Source organism: Mycteria americana, chromosome 2 (genome assembly GCF_035582795.1).
Source record: "Mycteria americana isolate JAX WOST 10 ecotype Jacksonville Zoo and Gardens chromosome 2, USCA_MyAme_1.0, whole genome shotgun sequence".
NCBI lineage: Eukaryota > Metazoa > Chordata > Aves > Ciconiiformes > Ciconiidae > Mycteria > Mycteria americana.
The window spans coordinates 51141813-51169659 of NC_134366.1; the positions used below are offsets into that span (position 1 = coordinate 51141813).

Below are 27847 nucleotides of genomic sequence, written 5' to 3' on the forward strand. Positions count from 1 at the left end.
GTTTCCAGTTAAGCTGGTAAGAGCAGGGTGCGCCCATGTAAATAGAGTGCTAAACCCGACTGTGTTATGGGCACAACAGGAGTGATTCCCTGCCTCTCCTCTTTTCCTAAGGCTGCTTTGTCCTTGGGTCCTAATTTCCATACTGGTGTAAAACCACCTGGTTCCATCACAGTTAACAAAGTGGTCCCCATTTGTACTGCAGCAGGCAATTTCCTTTAGCCTGAAACCAGTATTTTTTGTAAGGGGACACTTGCCTCCTTCTGCATCAGTAATGGTAGCCATGAAGTGCTGCACACCCTAAGCACAAGGTGTTGGCACAGCCTGTCTCACCACGGGAAAGCCTGCGAGTACAGAAAAAGCAGAACAGGCCCCAGGACCTGAAGGCATAAAATATGCTGCACCTGAGTAAAAGGAGCAAAAAAAAAATCATGATTCATGGTCCTAAATCTTGATTAGTGGGGCCTCTGCTGCTCTGCTGAGAAGAAGCCTCAGAGAAAGCTCTTGTCTGTACCATTTGAAATTAAATTCATGAACGAGCGTGTGTTTCTGATAAGCGAAAACACTACATCTCTGGAAAGAGCATGAAAGCAAATGACCTTTCAGTCATTTGGCCTCTGTGGGACTTAGAGGAGCTCCTGTTCTACCCTGTAAAAATGTGTCTGGGTGATTCTGGGTTAAGGCTACTCCTTAATCCAGACAGGAAAATATTATTTTGTCAAAATACTAGAGAAACTCCCACCAGAGTCAGGTACTTACAACAAAGGCTTTCGGGCAAGCAACAAAGCCACTAACAAAGGCTTTTCTGAGCTTCATGGACACATTAGACTTTGGATGCTGCTGCTTCCATTTCTACCTCTATTTAGTCCTGCTGGTTGGCCTAAAAGCCCTGGGGGTCTTGGCTTTGCCATGTCACAGCTCTCCTTGCAGTATCATAAACCCCAGCAAGATGTAGGAGGCTGCAGACCATATGTGTGCATGGGGATAGGTTGAGAGATGACTTATTTTAAGACCAATGCATTATTTTCTGACAGTAACTGAGAGGAGATTCACACTCAAAAGTTATTCTGGAAAGGATGATTTTTGCAGAGCTGGGAACACTGACTCACTCCTGCCATCCTCTCAGTCTCCAGTGCGTGATGCAGAGGTGAGGTAGGAGAAGGAAGTGATTGATGTCTTGCTTTTGCTGTGACAGAAATAAGGGCTGGTTTGTGACTTGGCTCCTTTCCTGAAAATTTCCAGCATGAAACGGGAGACTGCAAATAGCAAATCACAAATAGCTGGCTTCTGGGGCACAGAACAGGAAGGCAAAGTTTTCATTCCTCTTACTTTCAGACAATTGCCTAAAATACATCGAGACTATATAGACCCCCAAGGAAGAGAAAGACAAGATTAGCTGGCTTTCACATGGTCTTCTCATACTAAATCTAGCATAGTTAGTTACAAACATCACCATGAGACAACTTTAGTCAAGACACGTATACAAAGATACACCTTCTCCAAAGAAGAGCTCTTTTTCTCTATTTAACTGTCCTGTAAATGCCATGTCTCAGCTCTGCTGCCAAATGAGTGCATTTGCTGGTGGAAATGCTCCCAATTTTTTCCTCATATCTCACAGTGCAAGTGCTGTCCTGTCGTTGGGTTGCACCACGTCGAAGTAATGCAGCTACACTGGGATGCAGCTGTTTACAGCAATGAAAATGTGCGGAACTGCATTATTCAAGCAATGGAGGAAGGGAAAGCGATTTAAAAGAGCTATTTGGAATAGTTGATGCTTTTCTCTTGCTTAGGTAACATTATTTTTACATCTACATACCAAAAAAGGCAATTTTAATCTGTCTGTGACTACAGGATGACAATTTGCTGTTGATATTTGGAAATACCGTAGATAATATTGGACACAGAGAAAGAGCATTCTAATACAAATGGAAAAGGTGTCAAACGTAATGGTAATGAATTCCTCAAAAATGCCCTCACTAATGCCTTGCAAATGAAAACTGTGTCTCTCTGAAAATGTTTCATCGATAAAGTTTGGTTTAAAGCACAATCCAATTATTCACAAAGGTTATAATGCAGTGCAAAATTTTCATAAAGTGTATTCTGTCAAAATTTATGACCTCTCATTGAAAAACAAAATCCAGCTGGAATATACTTTTGTGTATTTTTTCTGAAAACTAAGAAGTTGCATTTGGCAACATGATCCCTGGTAGCTGTACATTTAAGGCCACAAATTCCATTTTTGGGTTCTGAGTTGGGTTACATCACCAGACTAAATCTTACATTTAGACTCCCCCAAGAAATAAGCTGGGAATGCAGGGAAGCTTGACAAACCTGCCCCAGGAAAAAAACAAGTACAATGTTTCAAGGATGTCTTCCTTTTCATTAGAAAGTTAATGAGTCGTAAGCATGTAAACAGTAAGTAAATGAAGAATAGAGCAACACAAGAGATACATAAAGACAAGTGAGTGTATCTTCCAGTACTCCACATTATAAACTCACAAAAAAGAGGCCGCCTCAGCCTTTGCTAAAGAGTCACCAGCCTACTGCAGCTAGACCCTGCTGAGTTTCAGAAGGCAAGCTTCAAAGAAGATTTGGGTGCACCTCCAGATGGGAACCTCAGCGTAAACAAGCTCTCCTTTCCCTGATGCTCGGAGCAAAGGCACCGCAGAGGGGGCCTGTTATAGCAATGTTACGTCTAGGCACTACAATATTGCTCAGTGTAGAAAAATACAAGCTAATACATTTCAGGGGGAAAAATGCCAGCTATATTCCAATGGGAGGGAAAAACACTAAGAGCAAGTGATATTAGAAATAAATCACGCGTAAACTGTGCGGTTGCAGGCTTCAGGAGAAGAAAATAATACACATGAGGAATTCAGTTTTTCTGCTGCTGCAAGGGTCTAGGAAGACAGCCCCTAGGTTTTTAGGGCATTTCAGTAGTTTCAGCTGTTAAACCCTAGCTTGGAGTGGCTGACAAAAATTACAAAGGACTGATGATGATGATGAGTACGGAGAAGTCAGAAGAAATGAGGGCTGAACTCTCATTTGAGAAACTGTAAAAAGCTAACAAAAAAAAAAAAAATCAGTGGCAGACCTGTGCACAAAACAATGATATCCGCAGGATTTCCCCTTCACTAGCAAATACCTCCAAGTAGGCAAAGGTCTCCAACTTCTTTACAGTGCTAGTAAATCACCTCAGCCCTACAGCTGCAGGCGTCCTGGGCAGCTGGTGCAAGGGTTGCTCTGACTTTAGCAGCTAGGCTGTTTCGCTGGGCTGTGGAACAGACCTTTGTTGCCTCCTGAAAAAAAAAACCAAACCTTTCTTTTTAATGGTAATGCAACACCTTTGCCTTCATATCATACATTCTTGAGCTCAGCTCAACCATGGTCTGACTATGTCTCATTTGTCCAAAGAGTATTTAAAGAGAGGTTTCAAAATGCCAGCAGAATTTAATAAATTCTAATATCACAGTAGTGAAAGGATGCTCTTGAAAGGCATTTCAATGATGTGGCCCAAAAAGAAAGAGGTTGAATGAGAGGGAGAACCCATGGTCAGTGAGGAAACACTGGGAAAAAGACAATCTGCATTAGGCATTTAATATCAGATGTTGATAATGTACTGTATGATACAGTCCTGAGTGGGAAAAGAAATAAGAGCCTTCACTGTCTCACAATGCCAAGCTGTACACTGCCACAGTAGAATAAAAGTGAGAAACAGATCCAAAAGAAGTGGGGAAAAAACATTTAGGCAGCTTTCCTGTCGACACTATACAATCTATCCAAAATGTCTGAGCCTGAATGAAATTAATAATCAGTTTTGATCAGAGGACTTTGCTGTATTATCTACTTATTTATGTATCTGTGCACACCCACAGCCAGAAATAGGGTAATAGTCAATGTCTTTATTCTTAATGTGGCTTATTTTTTCCAGGTTATGAAATGCAGGTTAATATTTGATCTTATATCAATAAATCTCCCTATACTAAACATATAAAGGTTATTCTGGAAAATACATCCTGGCACGGCCATGAACTTACTGTGATAGTTTGCAGGAGGAGAATTTCACCAGGAGTCTGAGGAATTTCACTGCACTTATGTGAATATGTGAATATACCGATGCTGATCCCTGTTACAGTTATTGTCATAGGTGATGTTACGGACTGGTATTTGAAATATGTGACTTATGAATTTAATATGATCTCTTATGGACTCTGTTTCACCATCATAGTTGCTGGATGGTATTGACTTCTTCCGTCTCCCCCTCTTATCTCAAGCTCTTTCATTTTGCTTGTCTTATTGATTTTCATGTTCACTTCATACATTATCTCACTGGAAGCTGGTAATGAATCAATGTGGCCTCCTAAATATATGTTCTGTTATAATCCTTTGGAAAGAGCCACTTACAGCTATTTATATCAAAATGCACTGAGTACCTATTGTACGCATCTAAACAAGAGAAGACATCTTTGTCTCAACCCTACTCCTGGATGGAAGGCCTGTACGTTCTTTCTATTGAGTGCATGTAGTTTTAAATGCCTGCCATGATAATATGGACTTAAAATGAAAACACTGGAGCAAGCTAAAGAGACCTCAGTGTGAGTCCTTCGTCTTCAGGAGTTCCATTTTTAGTGGCTCATTTCCCAACCTTCTGCCTCTAAGTTGCGTGCTGCCTTCTCAACCACTTTTCCTATATCCAATAATACTGGAAGGACTTCAGAGCACGGACTAGCTCTTATTCTCTGCTTATATTGCCCATAATGTGCAGTTGTTATCAGAAAGAGTCCTGTTCGCACAAAAGGGACACCTGAAGTACAGATAACAGTAATCCTAATTATGCAAAACAATGCCAGGACAGCTATGATGACAAATTGCCATTATTTTTGCTTCCGGCTGTTCTTACATCTTTAGGTAACATTAAAATTTAATGGTTAGTTCATTCCCATAGATGCACTCTTATTTATCCTAGCTGGCCTGCTGCAGTACATAAGGATATCGATACAGCTTTCTGCTATACAGAGACGGGTCTACCTGAAAAAGGAAGATTGTGCTTGAAACTGCTGCTTGAAACGTCAGAGTAATAACACAGGAAACTGATTTCCGCTTGAAGATGTTTTAAATGGATACTTGAGGGAAATCTAATAACATCACAAACAACCTAAATTAACCAGCACCTCAGTGATAGAAAACAGTATGTTAAATTCAGGGATTTCTCCTAAGAGATTTCACGTGAGTTAAAAATCTACTCGGCTGAACAAAAGTAGAAGATGCATATGTTCATTTTGCAGCTCTCCAACATGAGAGCCAACACTGAATTTTTAATATCCGTGTATATAATGTAGAGTGATTACTGACAGCCGTTGTGCGCCTCGTTTATTTGTAGGCTTACGCAAACCTCATCCTGTTCCACGCTGAATTGGGGTTCGAGCAGAGACTTGCCACAGAGGCCCCCAGGGCCCCACGGCGTAGGTCCGTGGAGCCTGCAAGTCCCTGCCTTGTGTCAGCCACCTGTGTTTCCCAAGGGGCACTGTGCCAACTGTATCACGTCTGCTTGTTCTGGCTACCCACTACAGCACTTCTTGGCGGGATTAAAAGTGGGTTTCCGTGACTGCATCGTCTGAGCAGCCTCCTGTGACAAGCCAGGCTCAGAGTATTTGGAAAGACTGCAAAGGTTGAGAGCTCTTTGATTCCCACCTAATTCACTAAGGGCCAGACAGCTAAAGACTTTTCTCAACCTTGAACAAATCATGAATACATTGGTTAACAAACTTGCAGGGCTTGCTTTGCTAGAAAACAGCAGCAACTTAGTGTTCCACTGCCTCTTTCTGCTTGTGCTCTTTGTCAGCAAATGCTGTCCTAAATGTGGACAGACAGATTAAAATTCATGCTGAAGCATACAGAAAACGAACTGCCAGAGCTGAGTGAACACACAAAACCTGCATGCAAACCCTTTGAAAATAAAGAGCTGTGTAAGCCTCCTGCCAGGGGATGTTTTTAGCAGTGAAAAGGGTTCAGTTATGTGAGGTGCCTCTAAACTTCCCAACCCCTACAACAAACCTTTAAAAAATTAACAACCTTTAAAAAAAATTAGCCTGCTTTGAGATCCTCATCAGGCACTTGGGAGACCAGATTACATTGTCTGGGCTGAGCAAAACCTCCCCACTCACAACAACCACCTGGAAGCCCTTGCCCGACTGGACCTCTCTTGGGCAAGGAATTTAAATTCATTCAAGAATTCATTTATTCAAGCCGAAGGACTAAAACACTTATTTCAAAGCAAAAACAGGTAAACAAAAGAATCAAAATCCCCTATACTCGTTTGCCTTTACAAGCTGTTTTGACTTTAAAAAAACCACAAAATGACCAAAAGAACCCCCCAAGAGGCACCACAAGGCTTACCAGCACTGCAATTAAACTGTGAGTTGACATTTGGTTTTGTTAGCTCTGCTGTGGCTAAGTGAACAAATGGCTTATATGATATTAAAAGATTTTTTTTTATCTGCTCAGAAGCCCTTCCCCATTTACAAGGCAGAGCGCGTGATGCATTTGCCCTCTTGTTTGAGTGTTTCTGTTTTTCAAAGTCTCAGTAAAGCTGCAACCAGTGGGCCCTACAGTAATATCTCTGGACCAGCAATCATCATGCTTCACAACTATGAGAGTAATTCAATAAGCATCTCTTTTATACAGTGCTACAGGGAAATTTCAAAAGCGCCTACAGCTCCAGAGGTGCCTGCACCAGCAACCCTGCCATGTGAAGTCAGAGGACATTCACGAGCTAGCCTTGCATCTGCAGCAAATTACCACCAGTAGTCAGTGACCACTTTAAAATATCCTCACGGTTCTTCCAGACGGTTTTACGAGAGGCCTAATTAAAATGATCTTGGTTGAGGAATTAGTCCGTGAAGGTCTCTTAGGTAATTGCTTTGGTGTGCTTACAATTTCCAGTTGTACAGGGTGCTTCACAGTGACCTGCGAGCAGTGCCAGGTCTGTGAGATAACTCCTCCTCCCTAAACAGGTCCCCCCACCGTGCCCTGGCTTAATCCCATTTCTACCTGAACGAGCCCCTGAAAAGCATAGTTTTTACTGCCATCTGATATCTACCCAGACTGCATGACCTCCTGCTGGTACGGTATATTAGACTAATGCCATTAGATCATTTGATTCTCCTGAACCTACTTATCTGCAGCAGGACACCTGGTTCATTGCAAGTTGCCTGCCCCATCACAGGACTTTCCCAGCTCAATCCCGCGCAGCTCTTCACAGCGTCACCCTGCAGCCCACGGGTACCACAAACGCCAGTGTCGTGCGTGACCACCAGCTAGCGCAGCTGGGGCAAATGCACCAACTGCGTTTGCTGAGACACCGAAGTCTGGGGGTCATTTTTGGTACTTTCTGGATCCAGCAGCTGATGTTTCTTGCAGCACCAAGGTGCACCCAGGAGAGAGGCTGGGAGAGGCTCAGCTCTAGGCTACCGCACGGGTGGCTGTTTTGGGAAGTCCAGCTGGCAGTAGTGCCTGCCGCCGACACTGCTGCCCTGTCCCAGGCCCCGGGAGAGGTCTCATGCCTGAAGATCCCATGGGAGGAGGTTAGGGGTATCGCCATGGCCGTGTGGCACCCAACCCTTGCTGGCCTGGGCTCTCCAGTGGGCTGCAGGTGACACAATCCACGGGGCAACACCGGGGAGAGACCCCGGCCTCGGCTCACCAGGCAGATTTGGAGGGGCAGAAGAAAATTTCATCTGGTACAGCCACCAAGGATAGTGGACCACAAAACCCTCGGCTTTGGCAAAGAGGAGAAATGGGCTCAGGTACCGCACATCTCGGCAAATGGCAGGGAAGGCATATATCTGTATCTTGCATATGCTGAATTTAAACTGCCTGGATGGGACTGCACAGGCACAGCAGTGTCCTTTAACTAGAGACTCCAAGTGCTTATTTCAGCATTGTTTTCTACCATAACAGATTTGCACAGCACTTAATCTCATTCTAATTGACCAGAACTGCTGATTGTGTTATAATTAAATTGCAGTCTCATTTTACTTAGCTATAACTGATAGAACACAAAGCTACAGAAATTAAACCACGACGAAAGGAAACTGCACTAAACACTGGCATGAATATTAGGCCAGAATTAGGCTGAAGAAATGTGGCAACAAGCCACCATCACAGCCACCACTATTTATAGAAATGAACATCTAGGGACCAAGGGAATCTAAAATAGTTTTTTTAATGTGTGTTTTTTCCACATTCATCACTCTAAAATAGAATTTGGATTTCAGTTGAATGGACAAAAGCTGAGATTGTTGGATGACTGTCATTGTGGGCTCAGCTTTTCCAGACATGTTGACTGGATACTTGCTCTTGGGCTCACTGGTGGGGCTGAAGCCCATGCTTCTAATGCCCATTTTTCTATTGTCATATTTCTTCCCTCTTGCCAGACCAACTATTTTATTTAGTGCGTTGTAGAAAAGTCAGCTCATCGTGCAGATAAAAGATCAAAGGTGTTCATTGTGCAAGCCCTAGAACTAGGTCATTCAGTTCCCTTCCCAGATTTAATCTTCTCCCTCTTTTGTATTAATGAACCTGCAATGGAGGTGGCTTTTTACATTCCTTGGGCATTGAAGTGAAAGCCACCATTCACTGCAGCCCATGCAAAAGCATGAGAAAAAGCTCTATTTAATACTGGAGAGCAAATTCCTGAAGGTCCCAGTTGTCATGCCATGCTCTCTGTAGAGCATACGCTTTACTAAAATAATCGTACATGCATATTTCCAAAAGCTACCTTTCATGGGGAGCTGAAAAACAGTATCAGCCTCACTCCATACATTAGAGGGAGCACAGACTGCACTAGCAGCGTTAATGCTAGGCAATATGCCCTTTACTTCCATGCTTTCTGCCCTCTCCCCCACTGGCCAGTAAATCCAAGCCTATGTGGAGATGTAAACTTTAACACATGCCAATACCTGACATCGTTCTCCTTGCGGCACTGCAGTGGTTGACAAAGCACCTACAGCTTTTACCTGGAAATAACCCCATAAGGGCAACTTCATCAGCTTCAGCCATTGCTGAGTTTATCTCGTGGTAGAATGTACACCTCTGGTCTCCTCCAGGATTCTGTTTTTAAGGGCAAGGTAGCTCACAACCACTTGTTTTCCCATTGATAAAACATACCATTTTCAACAATGAAGCTGAAATCCCAGGTATGCAGTGACTTCGGCAGCTAGGCCTTCTCAGGAGAGCTAAAAAGTAGAGTGATGCTTTATTGCTGAGACAGAAAAACCACCGAGAAGAAACCTGGTTTGGTCATTAGCCTGCCAGACTTCGGCAATGTTCCTCTGAAGGCCAGGCTATGGCAGGAGCGACTTCAGCCGAGAGCTGAAGACTGAAAGCTGCAGGCCTGTGCCATAAGATATTTTCTCTTTTCACTAACCAACCCACATGAGGTTAATGTGCAGAGAGCTATTAATCCTCCTACAAACAGATCATTTTTCAGTTCATTAAACATTATTGCTAAACTACCAGTAGCTCTTCCTCAATTACTCACCTCTGAGAAAAGTGGCTCATAACTAAGTAGGAGCAGAAATAGATATTAAATTGTTTATTCCAATGAAATCTTATGCTGTGCAGGATAATTTCTGTTATTATTTGGTTTCTTTGGTGGGGGTGGACAGAGGGACTGGGTTTGTCTACAGTTTTGTTAATTTTTCAGTATTTTGTTAATGCTGAAGAGACACGCATTTATTCAATCTAGCAAGCACTCATTTTATGTTTCCAGAATTTGTACGATGGGCAGAGCTGACCGACCTCTTCCCTCCAACCCCTTCCATCAGCTTGCTTGACTCTCTCCCTCCAGCAACATAAAAACGCCAACCCCGTGCCTTTCCACCCAGCTCCGTGGTTTCTTAGGAGAGATCTCCTGCAGACGTGCAGGGCCATCCCTTTGCCTGAAGCTGGAAGTCTGAATTTCAGACCCTGTGGCACTAGCAGAAGGTCATTTCTGCTCTCTGCTTTTGCTGCTGGAGAGGGGCTGGAGGGACAGGATCAAGGTTTGCAGGAGGCAGCAATGAAGAAGGTGACCAGATGAATACTGTATTTCAGCAGATCCTTTCCAACCCTGCCTCCAAAGGAAGGAAGAAAAATCCCCAATAAGGCTGCTGTTTCTGGTAAGAGGAGAGGACACTGGGAACAAGTTGGGATGCCTGGTGCTGGTGTGCTGGTTAAGAAAGGACAGGAATCTTAGAAATGTGATAAAATGCAAAGCTACCTTTGAAATAATTTTAGGCCCTGCCAATCTGTGTTATTAAATGCATCTGGTTTTAGTTGTAAAAGGTATTTGCTCAAAAATCTGATCAATTTATGACTTTCAGATCTAGCCCATGCATACAACCCTCAGTAGAACTCCATTTCATGCCTCCAGAACAACTATCAGTGTCATGAAACCTCGGTTTTTCATCCAAACCAACTACTGAAAAGACCTAATTTCTTTACTTACAAAAGAGCTGATCAAGGAATTAATTTCCAGCCAGGTCTCAAGCATGCATACTTATTTAAAAGCAATGCCATAGTCCTCAGAATAACCCTTCTATTATGCAATACAAATCGGTCCAGTTCTTCAGTTGGGAGCAAAGTGCTTTAGTGGTACTTTTTCCCCAGCTGTCAAAATTTTTGTATGACTGCTATTTTGGGGAAAGGAATAACATTGCTTTAGATTTGTGTTCCCAACTGTGGATCCAATTTTGAAACTTTTACTCTGTATTCTGCATTCCAGAGAGATGACTGTAAAATGATGTATAGATGGCATCTTCCTGAATTCAATGGATAGACTCCAAAAGATCAATTTATCCTGGTTTCTATGCTTTCCAGCATTATAGCTTTTCCTAAAGGACAGACTCCTTTCCAGGGTACCTGTTTACCAGGCCCGTTGCTTCATGCAACAGTAAGCCCCTGACCTCAGGAGAGCTGCAGAGCCCAAATTACAGCTGGTCTCTTTGGTGGGAATCTCTGTTGACTAAGTTGAAACTAGCCAGATCTTACCCAGCTAATCAGCAGGTAAGAGATCCACACTTCCAGTGAGTGACCAGGCTCATCTGTTTTAGGAAGCATTAAAGTACCTACCTGTCTTCAGCAAGGAGAGAGGGAGCTTACACAAAATGTTTAGATTGCTAGATTAGCTGAAATTGAGCCCACCCAACATGTAACATGGCAGAACTTCCATTAAACTGACCCAAGCTAACCTATATAAAACCATTTGGAATTACGTTTCTTACTGATACCTAGACTCATGGGCTCAGTCCCGAAGTCTTATCAGAAGCCTTTGCTTGCAGGAGTGCGCAATGCTCAAGTTATATTTACAGCTTTAATCTAGACCAGGAACGAAACTGGTAAGGATTACACTTTAATCTACCTGACCTACAAACTATTTGGCTTGGGATTCTGTATCTTGTAATCAATAAATTCCAGAATTAAGTGACATGTCTGCATGTCCTTGCTTCCTAGGGAACCTTTATGCTTCCCAAACAAGCCAGTTCCACTTGTTTGATTTCCTGAAAGGGAAGGCAGGGAGAGGACTAGGAGAGCTTTGGGTCAAATAGAGAAATACATTTAGGTGCCTACAGTCCCACAGCAATCAATAGGCACTAAGGCACCTAGGAGACTCGCTGGAGCCTGTTCTTGAGCAATATTGGCAGTTTCCAAAACGTGGTCTAGCAGCAGCTGGCTGGCCATACGGGCTGCATCCATTTCTGGGTGTGCACAGCCACCAGTGAAGTCAGTGGGAGGGGACTGACTCCTGAATCAGGATTTTGCTGTGCTCACCTTGCCACGTCTTAAATCACACTTGGAGACAGCTGGGGAACATCTAAGGCCAATGCCATCAAACCTGGTAGTTCTGAAATTCTGTTCCTAAACCCACATCTGATGCCTACTTTCAAGCCACGTGGAGAGGAGCAGGCACTATCTTGTGAAGTTGTATGGTCTCTAGTACCATGGGCTCCTGGTCTGTGGAGTGACTCCTAGTATTGTAACCAGTATGTTAATCTTGAGTAAAAGTGACTCATAGTTTAATTTCAGTGGCACCATATCGTTAGATCTGCCTCTGCCATGAAATCATAGCTTCTGTTTCCTGGCTTTACCAATAGAACACTTTTTTCTCTGAGGTAGCACAACCAGACTCTTTCCTCACACGTACATTTTTGTGGGGAACAGCTAAATCTAAAGCTTTTGCTTCATGTGTTTTTCTTACATGAAATTAGAAAACCCCTTTAGGCTTAATCCAAACTCTACACAAGCAAGAATGGCCTCAGCAGTGGATCACTTTAAATGCCTGAGTTAGCCTGCCGCGTCTATATAGGAAGGTACATGGACTGGACCGTCAGTGATCATATAAGACCATCTGACTCTTAAATCTCTATTAAACGTGACATACTTCAAATAACGTATATGAAGGTTAAATCCTAGTATAAAGCCACTCAGCTGAAATTACCGCTGTTCCTCAAGACCACCCTGAATGCAGCCAGTATCAGTGTCTGAGTTACCGATGCGAGCTCAGTGCCAGTTTTCTGCTGTCGGTTGCTTTCCTCCCCTTTTTCTTTTCCTTTTCAAGTGACCATTTTTAGCACCTTGTGCTAGAAGAGGTCAGTGCTCCTGCCCCAGGAACAATTAGCTGCTGCCTGCTGGCCATGCTGAGGCAGCCATCGTTATTCTGCAGAACTAAGTGTCCACGGCATAACAGCGTGCAGTAGGCTACGATTGCCACATCTGAGACTGACATTACCCTGAATGACCTGAACCACTATACAAGCTTACCAGCCCCAAAAGGAAGAGGCAATAAGACATCTCAACCAGAAGAGTAAGCCCCTTTTCTTCAGGGCTAACATTTCCATCAGCAGCTGAAACTTTCCACATAGTTAATCTTAATGGAATTAATATACTCACAATACCAGGAAAAAAAAAAATCAGTACCTTCTTACATTGCAGGAAATACTATTGATTTATTTATTTGAAAGATTCCCCACAGGGTATCAGGAAGTCCCTCCACTTGTGAATTGAAGATGTTATGCTACATTTTGGATTACAGCTTGTTCTGTAATATGACTGCATGGATGGCAGCAGGGAGGCCGCCGGACCCAAGCTCTTTGTGCCTGCTGGCTGTGGTTTGAGATCTTACCAATGGTGAGATCAGTCAGAGCCTTTGGCAGGAAGGAGCCCTTACAGATGTAGGGTAGGACATTATTCTCATGGCATGTACTCTCAGGTCTATGAGGGCTGAACCAACCAAGTTTCTCTGGCAGGTGCTGCAGAAGGGCCAATTTGTTTTCTTCCATCGCTGAGCCTGGGTTACACTCCTATATACCAGCCTCAGCAAAGAGAGGAAACATGTCTGTGCCTCTCCAGGGTCTCACTCGAAGTGCCTCAGCCCAAAGCAGGTGCCAAGTCAGAAAAGGTGTGTCAGAGAGAGAGGTGCAATGAACTTCACGTTGAGCTGGTCCGATGGCTGGCAGCAAAAGCCGTGGCTGTTTGCCCGAGTGAGGAATAGGCAGTGAACAGCCTAGTCCCTTCCTGCGTGTCATGGACCCCAAAATACAGGCAGGGTCTCTATCAGCCCAGAGGGGCTAACTTCTCCCCACACTCCCAAACCTGGTCTCCCACTGATGTCATTGCAGCTCTATCTGGTTTTGTTAAACAGTGAGGCTGGTTGAAATGAGCTACAAGATCACAGTGCATCCCACCACCAGCCCTAAGAACATCAAACAGTGACACCACCACCACCTGCTGAGACACTCCACAAGCACCTAAAATTGCCCAGTGGAGGGGTCAGCATCCCTGCTTTGACCAGACACACATACAGACATAATTTTAGGAAAACAGGTTTTAAGTTATCAACACATTTCTCTGGAGCCGTACCTTGGCACATCTGTGCTATCTTCCATCACGGCACTGATTGCAATCAAATGCCCATGAACTAGGCTCTCACTTGATGCAAGTCATCTACCCATTGGATATAACTGGCTCTAGAGTTTCAGAAACTCTGATCTTGTGGACACAGTGTACTTTCTAATCTTGTAATCTTGTAAGTCATTGTACTGTTGCTGGTGCTTCGCTCTCGGAAAAAAAAGAAAGGTTAATATACCTAAAAAGGAAGGTTTCAGTTTTACAAAGCTCTCTTTATTCACCTGAATCCCGCTAAGGTCAAGAGAAAGACTGCTACTGACTCATAACAGCATTTGAATTGAGTGCTGAATTAGAAATTATGCTTTGTACAATTTCAGCTCAGGAAAGAACTAGTTTCCTGAACAATCACGTGGTGACAACTTTCATCCTTTCTTAGCAAAAGTCCTAGAAGTACTTTCCAACACTTACTCACCAAATCAGAGCACTTTTCTCTTCTATGACAGTTTTAATAAAAGCTAGTTACAGTTTTGATCCTATAGATATTAAAAATGGGTTTCAGCCTCCTTTTATGAACAAAATACCCACTGAAATCCAAAATGCTGTGAGTGTTTGAGCTCATCTCTAATGGGCTGCTTCCAACTCTTACAGTCTTGGAAGAGGAGCGGGCCCCCAGGCATTATCCATACCCAGATCTACCCAAACACCCTTATGGGCCCAGCCAGCCTGGGATCCACTGGAGAGGACCATCAGCTATTCAAACTTCTGATCCTTAAAGGGGCCTCCTCTGACTTCTGCCATGGTTTTGAACAGCTTCTTCAACACTGGTTCCTTACAACTCTTTCCTGCAGGCAGCTGGGTCTGGCGGGCAGTCGCTCCCATTGCCCCCATGCAGACGTGCACCAAGCTCCTCTCCTCCACTTCGCTCCAGTAGACCCGACTCCAGCACTTCTCTGAGCCTGCAACCTCAGAGAACTAAGTGGACAAGAAGCAACTCCTTAGCCCCCCAAAGCAAATAATTTCCTGCAGATTCACCTCCCAGAACTGGCTCGCTGTCAGAGGAGGGGCAGCGCTAGCTGGTGGAAACTGTGGACGTGCACATAGGCAGGTCTGCCTCTTTCCATGGCACCTTGCCATGAGCTGACTTTCGCCTGTTTACGAAGCCATAGCTGTCGTCTCCTGCCTCTCCCAGTAGATTTCTTTCTTCTCTCTGAAGTGGTGCACTGGGACTCTCTTCCTCACACCTCTTGCACAGGGCTCTGCGGTAAGCATGCACTGAGCTATGAGTCATTGATGTGCAGCCGCTGTAGGGAAGGGGTACATCTATGGACAGATTTCAGACCCTCTCCCTCTCAGGCAGAGGAAATTTGGGGTACAGTTTCACACGGGTTATGCCTGCAACCACCCGGGGAATTTTACCAAATTTTCCCCCTCTGCATTCCCCCATCTAAACTTTACAGTCATTTTTTCCTGGCTTCAGTGTCACTATTTTCAGCATGTGCTGTCTTCCAGTGACATCTAGGGATAGAGACTGGAAATAGCAATGCTTTTAAAATTTACATTTTACATAACCATTTACATTTACCATTTACATAAGCATTGTTTAAAACATTTCAAGCTGATAAAATGTGTTTGTTTGATAGAGACCGATTATTTAACTGCTTTTGAAAAAAAGGCTGAGTCTCTTATCTCCTCCCAGAAACTTAAAAAAAAATGCTCATGGCAGAATATGCATTTTAAAAAATCTTTTGTTGTAATCTCCCGATAACTACTACTTGTAAAACTTCAATCGCACAATGGACACAAACCTATAGACCTTAAATAAGCCAATGGCTGAAGAGACAATTGCAATTAAGATCATGGGAAAAGCATCTCACACATTTTGCAGGATTGATGCATCATACTCCCCAAGGCCCATTCCTCAGCTCATGTGCATTAGCATTAATTTCAGAAAAGTGATACCAGAGAAATAGCACTGACTGATGTAACATTTCACTCTGGTACAAAGGCAGCAAGCAAGATGAAGACATTTCATTACTAAAAACAAAGCACATGAAAAGAGAAAAAGTCACCAGGAGGACAGAAACACTTTGAGGTCAAAAGAGCAAGCAAGTTGCTTCGTGTAACTGGATCTACTATTTACTCATTGCTACTACTACCAATTTACTCATGACATTTGTATGTCAGCTCTCCAGTCACAAACCAGAGAGTCACCGTGCTTGGTGTTTCACCTACATAGGACAACGATATAGGCCCTGACCTGGAGACCTTACCTGCAGGGCAGGGCACAACCGATGGATGCAGGCAGTGGAGCAGAGGGAACGGTGGCTCCATCCAGACCGCTCTGTAGCCTGGCTTGACGTCAGACTTGAGTCCGCGGCATTGAACAGCTTGTTCCTGTAGGAACAAAGCCAAAGCAGCAGCAAGTCTTCCCACTGTGCATTTCTTTACTGGAGGAGCAGGCAGGCTTCCTCCAGAGCATCACCAGGAACAGCCAAACATGATTAGATAGAAAATGCACTATGTGCCTCTGTAATACATCACATCAAAGCTGCAGAAACGAATAGGCTAGCTCTTTTAAACCAGACTTTGTGTGACTGTACAATCTACATCTGCTCTGGATTTCCCCCTGTAAATTTAGATGTCCTAATTCTTCACGATCCACAAGAACAAAAGATCCTGCAGTAATTCATATCCAGACCTTTGGAGAACCCCCCAAAATACCATGTCTCTTTGATGGCAGGAGGAAACATGGAACATATTCTCAGAAGGAGGAGACATCAAGAGAAGTGTTTATACAGGTACCAGGGGCTTGTATGTCCAAACCCAAAGTATTTAAATCTGCTCACATGGCAAAACAGTGTGAAGAGGGCAGGGACAGAGGCAAGCTGGTGGTTTTTTAAGATCTTTTGGTCCAATCAGATGGAGCTGTGCCAGCTGAGGCCCAAATTTCAGTGAACAGGAAAAACTCTGTCCAAAAATAAAGGTCAAGTAAACTTTTGAAAAATAAAAGTCAGTGGATGCTTCGCCAGCATCAGCACTACAAGGTGTGATCCTGAAAGCATGGTCTGTCCAATTGTATTAACTTCAGGGCAACTTCAAAATCAAATTTATCAAATTTTTAGCCCAAAATCAAATTGAGACAGCTAATAAGACACTAGAAACTAACAGATTAGAGATCATCTCCTATAATTTATGTGACTGGGGAGAGGGGTGCACTGAGTAAGAGAGCTAAGAATACAGCCTAGGCACAAAAATTTCCAAGTAACACCACTACCACCTCCTTTGCAAAACAGCCTGTAGAGCCTCAAGACAGCTATATAAGGAGTATTACCATTTTAAGCACGTTTCCTTTGCATTCCCACTGCCTGTAGCCTCTTCCAGCAATATGCAGCTGCTAGCAACAGGGTGCTTTTGCTTTTGTACATAAAACAGCTCAGAAAAAACCTCAGATGCTCATTTGTTGTCTTCTGAATGTCGGCCTTGATTATTCCTACAATTTTACAGGTTTGTTTGGGTTTTTTTTTTCCCCTGTAAATCTCCACAGCGGACAGCTGGCAATTTTCCCTGTTCAGAAGGTACTGCCCTGAAGTTGTCTGCATACTACTTTTATCAGACAGACAAAAAGTAAAGGACCATGGGGACAGACCCACAGCAGATGTCCATTTCTGTGTGGTCAGATCACATCCCACCACCAGAGCGCACTGGTACTTTGAATTCATTGTCAGAGACCCAGCTGTGTTATCGGTCTGAACTGCTATGAGAACCAGCTAAGGCATGGAAATCACGCAGCTGCTCTGTGCAGTGCAAACCACAAAGCAGCAGATGCTGCCGCATTCAGACTGGCTTCAGGTGGAAGCAAGCTGAAGGGCTCTGCATTGCTCTACTTGGAAGCAAGATGCAGACACCTCCTTCCCTCTCGTCCTCTACAGAAACTCTTTTTATCTTCCATAGCATTACTGAAGGATGATCTAGTTTCAGTGTGACTTAAGCCAGCACTGGAATTTACTTCTACTACCAGGAGAAATGAGAAAATTTGATGACCCCAAGAGATGTCCCTCTCCTCAATGCCCTTTTAAAACAGCTTAGCATGCAAGGCAAGCAAAGCAGCGATGGGTGAGGACTCCAGGCCCAGCTACTTTCAAGCAAGAGCGCTGCTCACAATATTTCTTATGAAGTAAAACCACTACTGGACAATCAGAAAGTTTCTCCATGCCACTGCAAAATCTTACCTACAGGAAAGGTAATGAAGGAAGGAAAATACTCTTCTTTCAATATTCCCTCTAAGGACCTTCTTCATACTGAATTCTCAGTCATCTAAATTACCTTGAATAATGCATGGATTAATTTACAGGTTACTATTCACGAAGGGAACCTGGACAGTGGTTTTGTTCTGCATCTTGAAGTCCTAATCCAGATCTGGGCTTTGAGTTACAGACATAACTCAAAGATCCTAACAAGGATTGTACAGATACTGGCAAGTATCAGTTTGCAGGGCCATCTTTTTCACCAGTGTTACCAAGTACAGATGTGTTGATACCACCGATGTCTGTTCTGGCATTTATTGAGGCGTAGCCCATCATTCATCGGGAGGTACCCCCATCACATGAGTATCTAACTTCCTCTGTTGAAGAGTAGCTAAAGGCTGCTTCCTTTACAACAGGGGCTGCCCTCCAGTAGATTTTTCTATTCTCTGATTACACATCAATGCATTCATGTCATTTGCTGGGTCTACCTAAAAAAGCAACCTTCTAGTTCATATGGGGGACAGGCTACCTAAACAACTGCAGTGCCACCTCTTCCATGGGGTTAGCTGTCCCATCACGATATCCCAGGCTTGTTCGTAGGCAGGAACAGCGCTGTTTCCCTCTCCAGTTGTGAGAGGGAGCACAAGCACAGCTGACAGCTAAATCCTGTCTTTGAGGAGCACGACCATTCTACTTGTAACCGTGTCTGCAGAATTCAGCTACTCATAACTTGGAGAACTGAGCCTGCGTCATGGGGTTTTTTTGCTGCATAATCATAGCAAAGATGGCTTAAAATGGAAAAGCATTTATTATATACACATGTACTTTTAATCAGACCCCAAATTAATTTCAGAAATGTGCTGTCACATTTCACAGATGCAAGACATTCTAAAATAGCTGAGACCAAACTTCAGCACGTTACTGGCTTCATCTTAAAACACTGTGCATTTTGCTTATTCAAGAAATGAGATGATCCTCTTCTACCCAAAATTTTAGACTTCAAGCCAGTACCATCATCTTGTTTTAGAGCTATGATATCCCAGTACAAGTCACAATATTTTTAAGTTGGCTAGTACAGATCATGGTAGAAATTTAAAAGAGGAAATATAACGTTTCTTGAAGAAATCAAAGCTGATTACAAGACTATCACATACATCACTATTAAATTACACTACTTCTGTCTTCCAACAAAAAAAACCCCTCCTCCTTAATAATAGCATAAAATTCCATTTGTTTTTGAAAAGCATACATAAAATAACACTGGTACATTTTATTTCAAAAGTCTTTGTTGTCTCAACTCTCTAGCAATACTCCAATACAGGTTAAGACTTGTTCACAAAGAGATCAATCACAGGCATGTAGCAAACATTAAAAAGGCATGCCAAGTACAAATCTTCTTTTGAGTTTGTTGGTTTTTTTGGGGTTTGTTTATTTGTTTTTTAATGTAAACTGGAAACAGTAGGCATGAAGCATCTGTACAGCAAACATAAACCAACTATGTCATTTTTCCCTTATTCATCTCAAGAGCTTTTGATCTTGCCACTGGAAAGTAACCTTCATGTTACCGCACACAGGGGACACTTTCCTAACTAAACCGAGTATAGATTTATGGAGAGTCTTAGGAGGAAGGCAGATTCTTAATACTTAAAATACACATGACCCTCTAAGACCACTTCCATTTCCCTAGTGGCAGTAGCATACTAATTAGAGCAACACTCAGTGACACCAATCAATCCTGAACTCACCAAAAGTTACAGTAACCCCTACTGTGTCCTAAAGTAATCTATAAAAAGGCCTCCCGCATTCTTTATCTGGCTAAATACCTATCTTGTACATACCTTCACATAGTAAGAGGAACTACTGAGGCACTTCAAACAAGGGTGTAACACATGAATCCTGTACACTAGAGCCTTCCAGAAGGATTAAGGAAAAGATAATTGCTGACTGGAACTCAAGGTACATCTGTCCATACGCATCTTTAGGGCAACTGAATACCAATAGCAGGATGACAGAATAGGACAAAAATGCGGAGCTCTGCTTAATTATTATTTTTTCAAATATTTAAAATTTAAGCCTCAACAACTCTTCACAATTTTAAGTTTTATAACAGCTTTAGATATATTTAGAATCTTAAATGTCAAGTTTAATTAGGAAGTTTAATTAGGATTTTTAAAGATACAGAAACAGAAATAACAATGTTATAGAGGTCTTGCAGTCCAGGTGAATCTAAGTTAATGAAAACACTTAAGATATAAACTTATTTCCCAAGGTTTTTTGGTGTTTTTTTTTTGTTTTTGTTTTGTTTTTGTTTTTTTTTTTTGGGGGGGGGGTGGGGGGGTGTCCCTCCTCCCTCTCCAAAAAAGTTCTCCAGAACAAAATGCTTTTCATTTGGGCTGTGCAAGAATGTAGTACAGGAAGTAGGGTTTAAGCAAAGCCACCGAACCAATGAATAGTATGCACATGCAATCTAGGCACTAGTCTTTCAAAGGTTCTTTCACTTAAGAAAATTTTTGCTCATAGTTGTGCTCTTCACACTCATCTCTGAAGCACATGGTCAGGTTTAGCACACCACAGCTGAAGGTCAAGAGTCCGATAATTCACACAAGAGGAAAGAGGCAGCTTACAGACTTAAATTATTAAATCTCATCTTCTACAAATAAGGACTGCTACCACCATTTGGGAAGTGATGGTTTCATTGTTCATAGTTGCATTAAGTAGATGTAGGCTCTGAACAGACAATTCAATGAATTTATTTATGCAACACCTTACTCCAGTGTATCGGCTAAAAAGAATCAGCTAGAACAGCCCAATATAACTATGCACAGCAAGGCTGTGAATTTGAAACAGCAGTTCCTACATCCAATTGCAGCTTGTGGTTAGGCCTAGATATCATGAAGGCAGCAATCTTGATTTGGAGATCTGAAAGACAGACTTCACAATATTCCAACAAAAAGAAGCCACAACAAAGCTAATCTATTTAAACTTCAAATGTGTTACTTCTTATTCCCTCTCCTTTTAATTTTGCCCTTCAAAGGTCAAAACACAAGCAGCTCCACTAGAGCATAAAAACCAAGCCACCTATCAACTGCAAGGTTCCTCCTATCAGAAAGGACCTTTAAACAAGGAGGAAGAAAACAAAGGTTTTTCTTATTTATTCCAAGCACAATGACTATGGAGAAATGACTCAAACTTAGGTAGTAAAAGTTAATGGAATGCCATCTGAAATGAAGACTGACTCAGTAACACATGAGACTTGCTAATCATTTGTTAATCTCCAATTCAAAAACCCACTAGAAGTACTCAGGTAATACCAGTGAAATAGGAGAAGACACTGCTTGTTTTTCCTCTTGGGCAGGAGAACAAGCTTTAAATGAGAAAGTCAGTTTTTCTGGCATTTGATAAAATGAAAATCACTAAGTGCTATGGAGGCCCAAAGGATTAATTACTTTAGCATCTATGAATCAGGACTAGGTAAACTTGCAGTACAATGACTTTATTCTGCTAATGTGCAAGACTTGCGTAAGACTTATTCTTTGGATTTTCGTTCTGCGTGCTGGTATTTCATGTTTTGCAGCAGGCTTTACCTCCTCCTCCTGAACACATTATACCTTAACAGTACACAATCTTCTGGAACATCCTTTTTTCTGGAACAGTTAAGATCTGTAACACCAGGCAGAATTTGTGGAGATTGAGGGATCGGACACTGGATTCTTACAGGTGGAATTGTCTAGACCAGACAGAGAAAGAAATTGTCATACGAATGCTCTATAATGCTCCCCTAATTGTTGTTAGTGCCATAAAGGTTCATATCTGAATTCAGAAATCTTAAAAAAAAGGTTCAAGTGAGTTAAAATTGAGCATTTCTGTTTAGCAAGGCAAGTCAACAGGAAACTAAGTACAGGCACAGGTGATATTAAGTAATAATAGTTTTGCCTATTCTTGATGTTTACATAGGTAGTCATCAGTTCTTTCGTTCTGAATAAGTTATTAATAAGTCTTAGCAGTAAAGAAATGTCTCTTCCTTCCTTTCCAGACAATATATGATATTGCAATAAGTTTTTTTAACTTTTACCACTATTCTTATGGTTTCCCAGCTCAGCATGTTTTGAATTGTTTCAGAGAAAATTTCCATGTCTATCTCACAAGGAAGATAAGATCTGTGTGTTTCACCAAATGAAGTAATTTCATTCTGTAAAGAGACATGTCTTAAAAGCAGAATACCAAATGCCTACAGCTAACAAACTAGATGAAAAGCATGGTAGAACAAACCTATTATAACTTCAGATCATAGTGAATGAATTGTCTGCTAGAAAATTAGACTAAATCAGCTTTCTGTAGCAACACCCAAACCCCATTACAAAACCCTCCATATTAACCGTTAGTCACAGCAAAACTTTTCACACCAGAAAAAAAAAAAAAGGTTAGTGCAGAGCCTGTTCCCTTCCTTTCTTCTGCAGCTAACACTACCAGCTAATTAAAGCACTCTGCTTGCCAACATTAAATGCAGAGTCATGGCAGAAGCCAACTCAATGTCCTTCCCCTTCACTCAGTGACAAAAGAGAGAGAAAATCCCATGCACTTCCTTCAAATGTTTTGGGAGCAATACGTAAGACCTAGATGTTTAACATGTTCTCAGTAATAGCAGCCTTAAGGAGTTCAGCTTATTGTAGTCCTACTATGATTAAGACTAATATTTCATAGTCACTGCAGTAAATTTTAGAGAAGATCCAGTTACTTACTCAGCAAACAATTTATGTCTTATCGTGCTGCTACTAAGATACACCTACACAAAAGACTTTAAAGCTCTAGTCTTACAGCTACAGCATAAGATCACATCAAGCTAATCTACTGATTAATTAGCTAATACGTCACCATGTAGATTTTCCAGTTTATTCAATGAACAGTGAGCTACACTTGCCACAGAACATTTTAGCCATTCTTTAGTAAGGTTGCTGTGCTAGTTTAAAACTTAAGCTAAAGCATTTCAGATATCCCAGAAAATATATGAATAAACTTTTATTTCTAAGCAACAACACAAACTACTTTAATACAACCCACACATTTAAGTCAGGTGGAGAGTAGTAAACTGAACAATCATCACTAAAACATTTCCATTGGAAATGTGTTAAAGTTCAAAGTGTCTTCATTACCACCTTACTGAAGTTTTCTTATGTGTTTCTAGTCTACACACCACATGTTTCACGCAGTCATGCAAATCTGAATCAAATTTTAAACGTTCAGGTAACAGGGAAGTCCATTCACTGCAAAGATTCATTTTTCACAGAAGAGCCAGGCTAGGTAAGACCAAATACTGCAGGGTTCTTCATGAGAGTACAGGTATTTTAGAAACCATGAACTTTCAGTTGTTCTTCCTTGACAATGCCAATCTAAAGGAGAAAAGCAACATATTTCAGTAAAGCTTACATGTTTAGGATATTACAGTGATATCAAGTTACCACAATCTTATACTTCGATTGAAGAAACTACAATACAGTATATATTCAATAAAGAAGTTTTCTAATTTACAGAATGTTTCTGGGCCAAGCAGAAGCACTGACTACACAAAAAAGAAAATCTTATCAGGCATCTGACTTGTTCTGTAGTCCTAGCACTTATTCTTTGACAGCGTAACATCTCTACATCATGATTTGCATCAGTAAGCTAGTGGTGAAACACTCTTTCCTCTATAGCGTTTTCAGTCTCAAAATTATGGTTTGCATCAAACACTTGATTTTACAAATGAAGAAAAGTTGCACTGCCAGAGAACAAGTGGCGTGTTGTAGCAGGGTAAATGCGTTCTACAGTGCTTTGATCCTTACCAGGGCTTTACTCTCGTTCTGCAACTGTCATTTTACTTTTTGGCTGAAAATACAAAGGAACTACAGTAGACATCTTTAGCTGGTTAATTAACATCAGTGCCACCTGTCATTTTATTGCTTCCAGAAAGGCTTAGATATTTATCTGCAGTCCCTCACCTCCAAGAGGAATTGGCAAATGTTCTTCCTCTGGTCACCTTGAAGCTGGATAACTTCACCGTATTCAGGATGTTCAATCACAGTACCATTACAAGCAAATTTCTAGAGAGAAACATTCATATTGTAAGGCATCTGATGTACATTATGATTTTGCTTAGTAAGTCTTTTCAGCAGAATTTTGTCACAGAAGCTGCTTACTAAATTCTGATGCCAAGCAAGGCAGAGGCTAGATCTATTTTACACTGGCTTTGAGAGCAAAAGGAATATATCTGCTGATGCATACAGACACAAACTAAGCTGCTGATGGTAAATTCAGGCAAAGACAGGATTAGCTACTATGCAGAAGGAACTGGCCAACACTCATTACAAGAATGGAAAACACAGGCATAAGATACAGCCTTTCAACTCCACACTATTTTAAAATAAGTATTTTCATCCTGGCAAAACTCAAGATCTCTATTTCAACAGCAACCCAGCTATGACTGAAGCAGGAACGCAAAAACAGTTCTACTTTAAATCGATTTTATTCTTCACATCAACAAAGCCAGGTATCTGTGAAATTTTAATGAAACATTCAGAATATATTTTATTTACTTCTTTGTAGGAAAGAAACGTTTAACTTTTTAGCAAAAATCAGTGTCACTAGAGTGTGGAGTATTGAGAAAGACCGGGAAAGGGATCAACCTGAATATGAGAGTGATGTGCACTGGCAAGAATGAAATAAAACAAATATTCTGTTACTTAGTATTAAAAGCTATCATACTCCTTTACATAATATCTTTATTATTAAATCAAACCAGCAACTTCACCTTTTTGAAAGCTTTCACAAGTTTCTTCTTGTCATAATCATCTGCAATTCCCTGAACAGTTGTTAGTGTCTTTCTTCCGTTTCGTTGCTGGATCCTTATATGAATGTAATCCTCAGTCCCCGCCGGGAGTAAGTCGTCACCCTTTGTTGCATCAGCAAAGGGGTCTGCAGGAGGAAAAAGATTCATGTAATTCCCACAAAGGAAAACACCCGAGCTCAAAAACTAACAGGTAAGTTCCTCACTTCACAAAGAGCTTTATTTAGGGGATAATCTTGCTGTTTTCTCCTGTTTAAAAATACACTGTTAAAATCAGAGTACTTTTTGCTACAGCTGTATTAAGTCTCACTAGCCTACTAACTCAGCATAGCGCTCTCAACTATCACGCATCCCATTTCTTCAATGCCTTCCTGGATATAAACAATTTTCAGCTACAGTATCAATTTACTTCACTATTTCTTGCAAACTGAAAATCCTGAAGCTCTGAACCTGAAAATAGGGTTCCAAGAGAACATGAAGCACACAGAAGTTTTAGACAGCCACATGCATTTTAAGTGAAATACAGAAGTCATATCTTTTATCAGATCAACTGATAAGTACAGAAAAATCAAAAAGCTCTTGTACACACACTCCTTTACAGGTCCAGAAGTCATACCATGGCAACTACCACACTACCAGCATTAAGGCATGGATGTAATTCTTGACTACTAATGTAAACAAAACATGGCAACAGACACTAACAGATATCAGAGGCTGTCTGTAAACCAGGACCCCTCTGCCAGTCAGTAGCTTTAGGCAAGAATTCTAACAAAATTAATTTAGGCTTTGACTATAGAAAGGTCAGTTCTCAAATTCTTCCAAGCTTAAATTTATCTAGCACAGGTGAAACAGGAAGGCATTTAGGAAGAAGAAGGGTTTCCAGGTTATACTTCTTATTCTCTGTTCCTCACAAAAACATATTTAACACTCACCCTTATCAAGAAATTTTATAGCCCTACAAGTTTCCTAATCAGTAGCTCCAAATAAATCTTGAAGCATGAAATAGTTTAAGTTTTTGGTTTTTTTTTTAAAAACAAATCACAAGTAAATTTTGGATACTAATCAGAATCATATTGAAGACTCCGATCTTCAGAAAGCGTAGGTTCAACAGCCATGCAAGCTACAATTTCTCAAACTTCCATCCAAAACTCAAACCTAAAAACCGATCAAGTTTTGCAATCCACTTGAAACAAATGTCCCAAAAGAGTAAAACTTCAGCAGAAATAGGAGAGAAGTAGTTCAGCTGCAGACAGACTGACCCTTGTAGAGACAAGAATGACAAGAGCATTAAAGGCACTGAAAGCATCATGAGGATGCAAACACCACAGGAAAGTAGAGCACTGGGAAGCTTGACTGGCTTAATTTCTACTAAGGCATTTGCTAAAACATGCCAAATTTCACTGTGTCCCACAGCTTGCGGAGCAAACACTCAGAAAATTTCAGTCAAAGAAAAGCTGAAAGAAAAAGGGGACTTTGGCATGAAGATCACTTGGCAGAGTTTAGGATTCTAGGTTGGAGATAAGCCAGTGCTGTAGGTGTTAACACTGGATTACTTCAAACAAATCCTTTGGGCAGCACCTTCCTAAGCACAGGATCAGCTCCCAAATCATGATTAAGATAACCTTCTCATATGGTTTATATGTACAGAAGATTAGAAACAAAACTGAGAACAAAAGTCTGACATTATCGTATAAAGCATTGCTCGCTTCTGTTACCTATACATAATGAAGGTGGAGAACCGTGGCACAGCATAGTAAACTCCCCTGCTAATACAAGAGAAATGACTTACCATCTGTATAGATCAATCTATAGAAACAATACCCTATGCAGGGCATATATCAGGTTTTGGGACATTGGTAAGGATAAGATGAGGCAGCAAATCAACAAGCAATTGGAACTGAGGAGACGACTCCCTTCCTTAGCAGAGGATACCCTAGACTCCCCTAGTCTCCCTCTGCCCACAAAGATTACAACTTTGGGACTGCAGAGTTGACAGAAAGACCCAGTTTGGGGTGCTATCAGACATTCAGGCAAACAGCACAGTATGGGGTATCAGAGCAGAGTACATGGCAGCATCTCCTACGGGAGCGGAAAGGGAGCAAACAGAGAGGGAGATGAGCCTCCTACGCGATGTCTCTCCGCCGCACACACAGGGCACGTCCCGAGGCCGGCGCCACGGGGGGACAAGGACGAGCAGTCAGAGCTGCCTTTACAGAGTAACGCGGGCAGCGCCGGGGATGGCAACACCCGCTCAGCAACCGCTTCAATGTCACCGCGGCGGGGTGGGGGCACCGAGGCACCGGGGGCCCTCGGGAAAGAGGGGGCAGGACGATGCCGGGGGACGGGGCGGCAGCACGGACAGCGGGCCGAGGACGGGATGGCCGGGGCAGCCACGGCCCCGGGGTGGGTTTGCCGAGGGGCTGGCTGTGGGGCTCCCCGCGGCACAAGGCGCTGGCGGGGTGCCGGCCGGCGGCGGCTCTTACCGAAGGATTGGAGGTTCTGGATAGATGACATGCGACTCTGCGGCGAGAGGCTGGCGCAGCGGGGAAAAGGCCGCGGCTGGGTCCGCTCGGGTCACGTCTCCGGCTCCGCAGTGCCAAAGGGGGCGGGGAGCGGGGAGGGGAGGGAGCGGGGAGGGAGGGGAGGAAGCGAGGGGAGGGATAACAAAAGCAGAGGGAGGGGGGGCGAATCTGCAAGGGAGGGATGGGGGGGGAGAGAGAGAAAAGAGTAAAGGAGGAGAAAGCGCAAAGGGAAATAAAAAGTAGTGGGAGCCCCCCGCCCCTCACCCACGGCACCCACGGCACACCGCCCCACACTACCGCTAACGGGCAGCGGCCGCCGTTTTTCCTCATAAAATGGCGGTTCGCCCGAGCCGCGCCAGGCACGTGATGGCCACGCC

The 27847-nt window shown here is 42.5% G+C and overlaps 2 protein-coding genes across 3 annotated transcripts in view; one reads left to right on the forward strand and one right to left on the reverse strand.

Annotated features, from left to right (window-relative positions):
* Positions 1 to 27847, forward strand: part of TRAK1 (trafficking kinesin protein 1) — a 707654-nt gene that overhangs the window by 291367 nt on the left and 388440 nt on the right. The window lies entirely within an intron of this gene.
* On the reverse strand, positions 20461 to 27807 carry EIF1B (eukaryotic translation initiation factor 1B). 2 transcript variants are annotated; one of them, XM_075493369.1, is made up of 5 exons: positions 27432 to 27807; positions 24913 to 25076; positions 24104 to 24205; positions 23320 to 23515; positions 20461 to 21855 (listed from the first exon to the last, which is right to left on the reverse strand). In XM_075493369.1, the coding sequence occupies exons 1-4, from the start codon at positions 27460 to 27462 to the stop codon at positions 23471 to 23473; spliced, it is 342 nt and encodes a 113-aa protein (XP_075349484.1). In that variant the 5' UTR covers positions 27463 to 27807; the 3' UTR covers positions 20461 to 21855; positions 23320 to 23470. The 2 variants fall into 2 exon arrangements, with proteins under 2 accessions (XP_075349484.1, XP_075349483.1); XM_075493368.1 differs by having other exon boundaries at positions 22201 to 23515.

Excerpts from the sequence above, each read along its gene's own strand:
- EIF1B (XM_075493369.1), bottom strand. The coding sequence starts at position 27,462 with ATGTCATCTATCCAGAACCTCCAATCCTTCG. Across the intron at positions 25,077-27,431 it reads CCAGAACCTCCAATCCTTCG|ACCCCTTTGCTGATGCAACA; the intron begins GTAAGAGCCGCC and ends TTCCTCCTGCAG. Across the intron at positions 23,516-24,103 it reads TTTGCCAATTCCTCTTGGAG|ATTGGCATTGTCAAGGAAGA; the intron begins GTGAGGGACTGC and ends TTTCTCCTTTAG.